At 35.5% G+C, this 10,114-nt stretch overlaps 3 protein-coding genes across 8 annotated transcripts; all 3 read right to left on the bottom strand.

Moving 5' to 3' along the window:
• Positions 1-353: 353 nt before the first annotated feature.
• Positions 354-2,123, bottom strand: LOC120068537 (protein yippee-like At4g27745). 6 transcript variants are annotated; one of them, XM_039020349.2, is made up of 4 exons: positions 1,705-2,123; positions 1,352-1,381; positions 1,082-1,209; positions 354-798 (listed from the first exon to the last, which is right to left on the bottom strand). In XM_039020349.2, exons 3-4 carry the CDS (start codon positions 1,172-1,174, stop codon positions 571-573), a joined length of 321 nt encoding a protein of 106 aa, XP_038876277.1. In that variant the 5' UTR covers positions 1,175-1,209; positions 1,352-1,381; positions 1,705-2,123; the 3' UTR covers positions 354-570. The 6 variants fall into 6 exon arrangements, with proteins under 6 accessions (XP_038876277.1, XP_038876280.1, XP_038876278.1 ...); XM_039020352.2 differs by having other exon boundaries at positions 1,356-1,381; positions 1,705-2,115; XM_039020350.2 differs by having other exon boundaries at positions 1,980-2,113.
• A 1,102-nt stretch (positions 2,124-3,225) lies between these two features.
• Positions 3,226-4,288, bottom strand: LOC120067000 (Yippee family putative zinc-binding protein). The gene is made up of 2 exons (XM_039018346.2): positions 4,061-4,288; positions 3,226-3,567 (listed from the first exon to the last, which is right to left on the bottom strand). Exons 1-2 carry the CDS (start codon positions 4,148-4,150, stop codon positions 3,340-3,342), a joined length of 318 nt encoding a protein of 105 aa, XP_038874274.1. The 5' UTR covers positions 4,151-4,288; the 3' UTR covers positions 3,226-3,339.
• A 1,203-nt stretch (positions 4,289-5,491) lies between these two features.
• On the bottom strand, positions 5,492-9,798 carry LOC120066999 (Major facilitator superfamily protein). The gene is made up of 8 exons (XM_039018345.2): positions 9,516-9,798; positions 8,697-8,841; positions 8,428-8,596; positions 7,517-7,787; positions 6,848-7,113; positions 6,546-6,761; positions 6,243-6,345; positions 5,492-5,947 (listed from the first exon to the last, which is right to left on the bottom strand). The coding sequence occupies exons 1-8, from the start codon at positions 9,664-9,666 to the stop codon at positions 5,889-5,891; spliced, it is 1,380 nt and encodes a 459-aa protein (XP_038874273.1). The 5' UTR covers positions 9,667-9,798; the 3' UTR covers positions 5,492-5,888.
• Positions 9,799-10,114: the final 316 nt, after the last annotated feature.

Below are 10,114 nucleotides of genomic sequence, written 5' to 3'. Positions count from 1 at the left end.
AAGAAGAGAAAAGGAGAAACTGTGAAAGGTGGAGCAGTGGGTTTGTTAGTCAGCATATTTGGTCACTCTCTTTGAAAATATGAGAGAAAAACTAACAAAGGCAAAATAGAGAAAAACTAACAAAGGCAAAATGATCATCAATTAGGTTGAAATTGCTAAGTTCTCACCCACTCAATGTTACTATTTTTAGCCATTACAGCTTAAAGCATCTAAATAAAAGCCGGAGAACACTTATGTAACACCAACCCAAAGAAATTGGACTGGAGAGACTAATAAGATTCTTTTATCTCCATAGAATCAAAAGATGACAACAAAATCAAAGTAATCCAGGGCATGTTCAGTGCAAGGATGACTTAATTTAAGCACCACAATTTCATTAACACAGATTGTGAGGATTCAAGATACAATGATATCCAGTTGAGTTCACAACTTACAGAAATATACTATATACACGAGGAACAGGAAACAATGACAAGATCGATGAGAACTTTATATACAAGATAACATCACGAAGAATCAATAAACTTACATCAACATAAAATTCAATGCATTAAATACGAACACAGGATGCTACCAGTTGTCCCTAACGATTTTTGACTTTTCAAGAATGAACTTCCCTTCTTTGTACTTCTGCGATGCCTCATATGCCCTCTCATATTTCCACCCGAGCACCTCACGGCAGTCAACACAATGCACATCAGCAACAGTGTGGAGACCCGTCATGAGATGCCGGTCTTCTTTTGGTCCCACTGTGATGTTCATGGCATGAGAGAACAGAAAAGCACGCCCATGTCTTCCCTATTGAAAAAATTTAACACAAAAAACAGTATAGGATAATGAAAAAGTGGATGGAAGTCAAAGTTTCTGAAAGGCATTCCAATCTTCAAGATTAATCTGAAGTTTCAGCAAGATTATGTTAACATGATCACAATTCGGAAGAGAAACTCTCTCTCCCTCTACAACATCAAGGACCTAAACTTCTAATTGGGTTTTGGGCGATTAGCAAACCCATTTGAATTGATGATCAAAATCACTAAGATTACAAATAAAAACAAAAGGTTTTAGATTTCAATTTCATCACCTGAAAAGCTTTAGAAATTATATCATCGTGGAAGGCAACATGGTTTCTACAATTACAGCAGCTGTATAAACGAGGCCCCAACAGTTCAGCCATTGATCAAGCAGATACAGCTCCAGATGCCTCTCCTCCTAAAAAATCATCAAGTCCCAAGTTAACAAAAAAAGATACAGACCCCAATAAAAGAGATTCAAGGCTTTCCCTCAAGAAACCATAAAAATGAATGATCAAAGCTCAAAAAGGGGTGGAAAAGTAGGGGGGAAAAAAGTTTACCTACAATGAAATCAATGGTGACCCAGAAATCTGCAGAAAAAGATAAGTAAACGAAAAGGGGTTAGCGTCCAAATAAAGAAATAAATAACATAATGGATCAGAGATGGGGTGGAGAATTCAACAAGTAAGGCCGAAAAGAAAAGGGTAATAATAATAATAATAATAATAGAGGGACAGAGACAGGATTAGGAAGGATAAAGAAGAGGAAGACCAATAATAGTGTGAGAAGAGAAGGATCATATCATTCATCACAGAATACCCAAAAGGCAAAATGTGGAAAAATTATTCATTGAATCAAAGAGAGAAAAGAAAAAACACACACAGAAAAAGGAAAAAGAGAGAGAGGGAAGAACCTATAGGGGTTAGGGTGAGGAGGCGATGAAGAGCAAAGGAATGATTAGATGAGTGAAAATTATGGAAGAAAGTGGATGAGGGTGAGGGATTAAAGCAAAGTTAAATACAAATTGGAGAGAGAGAGAGAGTGGGAGGTTAAGACTGGAAGAGAAGTCATTCTTAGCTTGGAGACTGTGAAAAGGGATTTGAAATTAAGAATCAGGAATTTAATTAAGAGGGAAAATTAGGGTTTAGGAAGAGAAGTGAGAAATTTAGAGGAAGGATGAGTACGGACAGTGGGGCTCCATGGTTGTGCCGCTCTGAAGCTCTACAGTTTTAGAGACACAGAGAGAGACACAGAGTTTTTGGTTTGAAGATGATTTCATGACTTTGTTGAAGAGCCACGCGCCAAACCATACACCTTCGCACCACCATGCATAATTATTTTCATATTTTATCCCAAATAATTATATCTTTATTAAATTATCCAATCATAATTTTACGGTATTCATTCATATTTTAAATCTTTTTATGTAGGAGATGTATAAAAATGAATACATTTTGAGATACACCTAAATATATTCTTATATAAGATGTTCATTCCTTCAAATTTTGTGTGTTTCCAACCTTTAATTTTAAAAATACAAAGTTGATCTTAACTCTCAAATTTGTGCTTAATAAATTTTTACAATTTCGATTTTATATATGAGTTTCTGAAATATTCAAATTAAAAATAATAATTAGAGAACTAATTGAAAGTTTAGAATTCTATTAGACAAAGTTTAATTTTACATCTAATATAATAATTAATTTTAAAAATCTTCAAATATGTTATTGTTGAAAGGAAATTTTTTAGAATAAGTATTTGGGATTCTTAATTTTCCTTTGAATAAAGATTATTTTCAAATATAAGAAAATGAAAAAAATTATTTCCAAATATAACAAAATTTTACTATATAGATCACGATAGACTAACATAATAGTAGCCTATCATAATCTATCAATGATATTTTGCTTTTATTTATAAACATTTTCAACCGTTTCTGTCATTTAAAATAATTTTCCTTTCAATAATTAATATTTAGTAAAAGTAAAATTTTGAATCATATAATTACACAAAAAAGAAAAAAAAAGGCCTTTTGGAAAATGGTTGATTTTTAAGGACAATTATGGTCAAGGAAGAGAGTGTCAATTACCACTAATTAAATTCACTTTGGCAGAAGAAACTGGCTGTTTACTAAAGTAATTCTTAATCAATCAATTCAACAAATATTATTTATCTCAAGTGATTAATTGATAAAAAAAAATGAGTATGTAATATAAGAGATTACTAAAATTGATCAGCTTTAAGTTATATTATAGTTCATGGAAGTGTTCCCTCCTTCCTATTATTATTATTAAAAAAAAAAAAAACCGAAGGATATAAACAAGTTAATATACAATATATCAATTCAACTTGTAAACTCCAAACGATAGCATAGTAGTCGATTTTTTGGTAAAATATTGGGATTCTTTTACATAGATAATGATACACAGATGGGTGATGGAAATATTTAATATATACACATGTCACACACACACACTATATAGATATATTTCTGCAGATCAAACAGTATTTGATAACAATATCGATAATGATATGATTCACTATAACACTAATTGTATTCCTTTGAAATCTTAGCCGTTTCAATGATGAACTTTCCTTCCTTGTACTTCTGTTTGAGGTCATAAGCTTTAAGATACTTCCAACCCAAAACTTGTCCACAGACATTGCAGTGTATTTCAGCAGTTTTGAAAATGCCTGTTATCAGCTGCTTCTGCTCTTTATGTCCTTCCACTATGTTCTTTGCTTCTGAGAATAGGAATGCTTTCCCTGATTTTGCCTGCAATTATTACACACAACTCCTCCAATTCTTCACTTCCTTTCTTTTTTACCCAATCTCATTTTTTAATACTATCTAGTCTATTGTTGATGATGAATCTAACCGAGAGGGCATAGATCGAGTCAGGCATCAGCACATCAGATTACTTGCACCGTTCCAGTGCTATGCAACCAATATATATCCCCCCTTCCAAAATTGATTTAGAGTTAGAGGCATCATAGCACGGTGCGAGTAATTCTGACATGTAGGTGGTGGTACTAAGCAGACGACTAAACATGTGCTCGTTCGGTTAGATTCATGCCTCAATAGAGATGGTTAAATAATATAATATCAATCACCTTAACCATAGCTCAATTGGTTAAGTCATATTAGCCTTAAGCATAGGTCAGTTGTAGTTAGCTAACATATATGCAAGTCAAGAATTGAGTATAAATTTCTATAGCATAACAGTGATAAAGAAAAAGGGGAGGATATAGAGTTAGATTGGGTTTACCCAGAAGGATTTAGAAAGGAGATGGGCTCCGGAGGCAAGTGGATTGCGGCAATTTCTACAGCTATATGTGGGATTTGAATACTCCGCCATGGAATGGGAACTCAATCAAATTACGATTGCTTCTAATAGAGAATAAGAATGTCTTAAAACAAAGTTGAACCAAAAAACTGTGCTGTTGACTCAACATGAAGATTGTTTAAGAAGAAAGCCAACTTGCAGAGTGCACTTTTTTTTTCCTCTTTTCGGACCTGAATATCAAGATGAGTGGCCAGGATCTATGCGATTCAATTTGTTGACTTGAGATAAATGGAGTGTGGGACTGAAACAAAGGGAGTGATGTTGACAATGGTGGGTGGGATAAGACACTAAGATTTAAAGAGGAGTGATCAACAAGGAAAGAAAATAAACCAATCAAACTTCTTACCTTAATTTAAAGATGCTTTTTTATCTAGGGAAGGAGGCCTTACTTTCTTGAACCTTTTTTTTTTATTACTTTAACATCAACAACTACTTTGATTTATTTTGATGGTTATACTTTCAAAACATATATTTTGTTCTTTATACTTTCAACTTTTGTTCTATTTTCAACTTTGATTTATTTTGTACTCGTATATAGTGCGAAAGAGTGTTGCATGGCTGAGATTATGTGATGATTTGTGGCTACTACACAACCCTCCAGTGGGAGAATCTCGAGTCACCACTACTAGTCCCTTCCCTTGTGAATTCTTCATGGAGTGATTTAACAATAGTACACAAACTAACTAATACATGTGATATTATTTGAAAGGGATTGGCAGTGTTGGTCCTGTTGGATGTGTGATTCATGACTCCAAAGGATCTCTAATTGGTGCGGTCTAAAGTCTTTTTAGAGTATGTTTAGTCCAAAGAGTTGGGATGTAGAAGTATAGAACTCTGCTCCTTGTTTGGCTAAAAAAGTTAGTAGATCCTACTACTAAAAACATCAATTTCATATCTTATCAATTCCTTACACCGTGAGCTCCAAGGATTCACAAGACTTCATAACTCCATACTCCACACTATTTCACTCCTTACCCCAAACACTCCGTTAAAGATGGTTGTGAGATCTCAAGGTTAAAACCATTGTTGTTGAGATTGTGAATGTGGCTTGTGTTATCCATTCTGGTTGTTACGTTTTCCTATTGTAAAGCAAGCAATAGAGATAAATATACATACATATATATACAGATATATCTCTGTGTGTATATATATACACACAGATATAGATTGTCCCCTGAAAAATGAATTGACAAAAGGGGAAATGAAACAGGCATGATTAAAAAAAGTCGAAGGGGCTGACAGAATCGAACCGGACCTTTCACAAACAGAAATAACACACCACCGACATTCAACCACGAACAAAGTACTGTCAATAATTAGATCTCAGAGACAACATAATAACGAGAATGATAATGAGAATAGTAATTTGGCAAAGAATGCATAACGAAAAATTTGGAATCTTTGATTACAAGTTCAGATAAATCCAGGATTGAACTCAGAAAATTCCCCACAACAATTGCTGAAGAGATCTCTAAACAAGCTCTACTTTAATGACACTTGTGAAGAAGCCCAAAAATTGATGAAAACATAATTTGTCAACTAAGCAGCCTTTACTCTTTTTTTTCTTTTTTTTCTTTTTGTTTTGTTTCATTTTCTTTCCTTGGATGAGCAGACCACTATTCGTGTACAGTTTCATTCTTCAAAATATTATATCAGCTACTCAAGAAGCTGCTGCTGTATACAAGATGAATCAAGGGTTCATGTTCTAACCTCCCAATAAGTACCCGTGGTCCATCCTTCACAACATCAGTTAGATGTTTAACGGATCTGCCTCGGTATTCTTTTCACTCAATCCCCAGTCTCCACTCTCTGTAACACAGTTCAACAGAATTAAGTGTTGGTATAATTTAAGATGCCTGGTTAAGGAAATGCTTAAAAATACTTTTGAAAAATACAGAAACCAAATACTAAAATGGTTAGTTATAGAACACTTTTTATAAAGTGCTTGTGATTAAAGTAATTTTCCAAATGCAACTTTACGATGTGAGGAAGAAGCATAGTTGGATTGTTTATCATTACAGGCATCTAAACACTAACAAAAACTGAATCTAGCAAGTCATTAGAAAGTGCCAAAATTTTAGCATTTGAACAAAATATTACATACTTGGTTTCTCAGCAATTGCCTGAAGCCGCCTCTGTAAAATCGATGCCACAAAGAGGAAAATGGCGCACATGCCAAACATCACAGCGATGGGGAAAGCATCCACCTTCAAAGACACAAAAAAGATAAAAAGATAAAGAGTTTTTTATGCCATGGAGGATACAGCAATTAGATTAGACTTGTCACATTTGTTTGGGTAGCAATAGGGTAACTGAACTGCTTGAATGCAACCCTTAAGTTACAGACGAGCAGTTAACGTCAAAAATAGAAAGTAATATATATATGGAAGGTTATTCGGTGACATACATTATACAGCACCACACAGACGAAGATGTTGAGAGGAATGCGGAAGAAGTTCATGATGGTACTTCTAGCCTCCTCAGGAATGTACTGTGATCTCATCTTCATTATGGAAGGCCAAAATATACCAACGCAGGCCTCAAAAACACAGAAGCCAAGCAACTGAATACAGCCTGCGAAGGAGATGCTTCCACCTTTCACATCTGATGGAGCTACCAAGAACTGTCACAACCAGAAAAGTCAGAGAAAACGCATTATTGAAAACCAGAACTGACTACTAAGGGGAGAAAAAAATTCCTTCCACATACACTGGTCACAATCGGAAGTACAAGAGAGGCAGATGAGACAATGAAAACAATCTGCATATAGCTCTCAACTTTTGGTGAATTTCGAGCCATCAACCTAGATGCAAGGGAACTTCCGAGCATTGAAGCCAACATGAATGTTGCAAAGATAAAGCCATGGGGAATATCCTCATTATTTGGGCTAAGAGCAGGTGTCCAGAGGAACACAAAGGTGTACATTGAACCTTCAAATAGAGACTGGATAGCACCCAGCAGAGCGATCTTCTCATCTAACCCACAGACAATTTAAAATGAGTTGGCATATCTTCAAGAAAATTAATCATGGTTCAGATTTTTCTCTTTTTAAGGAAAAGAAGAAAGGGGGAAAAATCAGTTGACTTATTGTATGGAGTAATGCTTAAACTCGTGTGAATTGGTTGTAGCAAATTTATAAGATTTCTTTATTGAAGTATATTTATAAGTGTATGGGATTTAATTGAGAAGATTTCAACAGTAGCCAGATTTTTCAGAGTTTAGAGAGGACCCCGCAAGGGTACTGTTTCTGAAAAATGTATCCAATCCAAGGACATGTTCCATACAAAACTAAAACCCTTGCTAAGACGTTGGGCTTTCAGGAAATGGAATCAACTGGAGGAGAAAAGAAAAGGTATGCATGAAAATCTGAGAGAATACCAGACGCAATGGCAACAGCAGCCCCTCTGAATTGGGTGAGCAGATCCTTATTCTCTGATGGATCCCCATAGTTCTCAGTCCAAGATGACATAATAATGGCCATACCAATTGCAAGAAAGCATGCAGCGGCATCAAAAGGTGCCACTGGTCCAAGAGACAGACTATCAACTAGTACATTCCCAAACAACCCAGCAAGAATTGCAATAAGACCATTGCCAAGAAATATAGCCTTTGAGAATGTAATAGACAACCATTGCTGTTCAAAGCCCCTCTGCAGGAAAGAAAGAGAATTGAGCAAGAAACATGTTAATATATTTAAAATTATCAACCAATAGGTACAGTGAGTGAAATATTCATCACTGGGACACGATTACAAGCATTATGCTAGTGAACTAGGGAATGAGAAATGTGAGCTAAAATTGTCCAAAAGATTATTACACTGCATATTAGTGAAAAATTGAAAATAGGATTCCTTCCTATACATAGAATCAGTTACTGCATTAAGGCCACAAGAATTCAAGCTGGTAGAAGCCATATAACATGTTCATGAGTCAAACCAACTGACAAAAGAATCTCCAAAGGTATAGTTTTTAGCTAGTGAAAGAACACTGTAATGAACTGGAATAAGAAACCATGGTTGAGTTTATGGACATTTTTACCGTTAGTTACAACATCCACTGACTCAATTTGAAAAGAGACAATGACAAGCATTAGAGCTTATTGCTGTATAAGGTGATTGTGATTTCAATCATCACTTAGTGGTCATTGGAAACATTGAATCTAAAAGTCTATGCTGATAGGTTACAGTAAGTTTTATTATTAATTCATATTCTTAACGTGACCAGTTGTTCAGTCAAACATCATATAAGCAAGCTAAACAAAATTTAAAGACAGCAACGTGGAATCCTTGCCTTATTGTGCTCTGCAACAAGCCATGACTCAAATGCTGAAAAGAGGAGCGAAGTGGCAATACCTCCCAAAACACGGCCCAACATTAGAACCTTGTACTCAGGAGAATGCTTGGTGATGCAACTCAGAATGTATGTAATACAATAAGTAATGCAAGCCCTCTTTCGACCTCTGAATTAAAAAACATGAATGCGTCAATTATTAAAAAGAGGTTTCTCTTAATAAATTTGATGACGTCAACCAATTTTGGAGATAAAAAAAAATGACTCACTGTTTATCAGCAAGAGAACCAACAATTGTACCAAACAACATGGAGGACCCAAAACCAGCAATGAAAAGCTGACCGATCTCTCCTTTACCAAAGCCATACTGACTGTAAAGGTAGTATACGTATGGGCCCTGCAACCAGTCCCCAGCTGTTGCCACATGAACGATACCACATTAGATAAATCATTACACATGATATTGATAGTCATAACAATAAATAAATACAAACTTTCAAGGTAAAAAAACGTAGAAGATATCAAGAACAACCACACAATGTAGGTCGTAGGGAAAACAACATCAACTGTGCCAGAAGGATCAAAATTATAGCAACAATATTACTGCGAAGAGCTAAATTAAAAGAGCAGTGGCATTATACACTTGGAAGAAACGAGAAGATAGCAATCATTTCATAACATTAACCGTCGGTGGATCCAGATCCAATGCTCAACCAAAGAGGGGAGAGAAATCGGCATCTCAACCTATCAGCAACCAATTGAGTCTCTAACTAGTATAATTAACGCTCTGTCCTCTCTTAGTTCCACCGCTTCAACGCGAGAGGATAACCAACAAAATGCGCAATAGTCTCAATTAAAACCTTAAGAATCACATAAAAAAAACACAGATCGAACAATACAACAGTCAAGAACCGAACAAATTCAGATCATATCCAATGGCATCAAGTCGAGACACGGAGAGAGATAGATTCACCAAACAGGAAACGAAACACTGAGTGGTAGAGACAATAATTAGAAGGAACTGAAGGAGATCAAAGTGAAGAATGAGAGCAGATCTGGAAGGAAATTAAAAAATTCAGAATACACACCCATCATGAGAGAGTAAACGAGAAGGTAATTGTTCTTGAAGGCATTGAAAGCGGAAGGCGTATTGATCCGGTCCTTGTTGGTTTTGGTGAGCTCGAGAGCTGCAACAACAAGAGACAATCCTCCAAACACCAGGAAGTAGAAAATCTCCATTGAAGCAGAATGAGAGAAAGCGAGAGAGAGAGAGAGAGAGAGAGAAGCTCCAACGGGCGTCCCTCTGGTACAGAGTGAGATTGAAATTGTAAGAGAGAATGAAGACGAAAGCGTTTGTTATATACTCAGGGTGCAATAACTAGGTACTGTGTTAAATTAATTACTTAATCCTAAATTTAATTATTTTTTCTAATAATTAATAATTATATTATTTATATATTTATAGGCTATTTTTTCTATTTTTTTCTATTTAATTCCCACGACGCATCAAGTATTTTCGAATCTTTAATTGTACGTTTGACTTTCTTTTGTTAAATCAAAAAAAGAAATGAAGCTAAGTTAAGCTAAGCGCGGCGTATGTGTGTGACGGTGCGTCACATCGTAGACAACTAAAACCCAAAGACGCGGTTTGGGAGCTGCTGTGGATGTGGTGGACACGTGGCTGAAC

The sequence above is a fragment of the Benincasa hispida genome, chromosome 12 (genome assembly GCF_027475165.1).
Source record: "Benincasa hispida cultivar pf3 chromosome 12, pf3_genome.v1.1, whole genome shotgun sequence".
Lineage (NCBI taxonomy): Eukaryota > Viridiplantae > Streptophyta > Magnoliopsida > Cucurbitales > Cucurbitaceae > Benincasa > Benincasa hispida.
Note: the sequence above shows the minus strand (reverse complement) of the source record. Positions and strands in the feature narration are given on the sequence as shown.

What these genes read in the sequence shown, in the direction of transcription:
- LOC120068537 (XM_039020349.2), bottom strand. Translation starts at nt 1,174, where the DNA reads ATGGCTGAACTGTTGGGGCCTCGTTTATACAGCTGCTGTAATTGTAGA. An exon ending in TAATTTCTAAAGCTTTTCAG is followed by an intron (nt 799 to 1,081) that starts GTGATGAAATTG and finishes TTTTTTCAATAG; the next exon opens with GGAAGACATGGGCGTGCTTT.
- LOC120067000 (XM_039018346.2), bottom strand. Translation starts at nt 4,150, where the DNA reads ATGGCGGAGTATTCAAATCCCACATATAGCTGTAGAAATTGCCGCAAT. An exon ending in TCCTTTCTAAATCCTTCTGG is followed by an intron (nt 3,568 to 4,060) that starts GTAAACCCAATC and finishes TAATAATTGCAG; the next exon opens with GCAAAATCAGGGAAAGCATT.
- LOC120066999 (XM_039018345.2), bottom strand. Translation starts at nt 9,666, where the DNA reads ATGGAGATTTTCTACTTCCTGGTGTTTGGAGGATTGTCTCTTGTTGTT. An exon ending in TGCTGTTGCCATTGCGTCTG is followed by an intron (nt 7,114 to 7,516) that starts GTATTCTCTCAG and finishes TCTGTGGGTTAG; the next exon opens with ATGAGAAGATCGCTCTGCTG. An exon ending in TCTGTGTGGTGCTGTATAAT is followed by an intron (nt 6,346 to 6,545) that starts GTATGTCACCGA and finishes GTGTCTTTGAAG; the next exon opens with GTGGATGCTTTCCCCATCGC.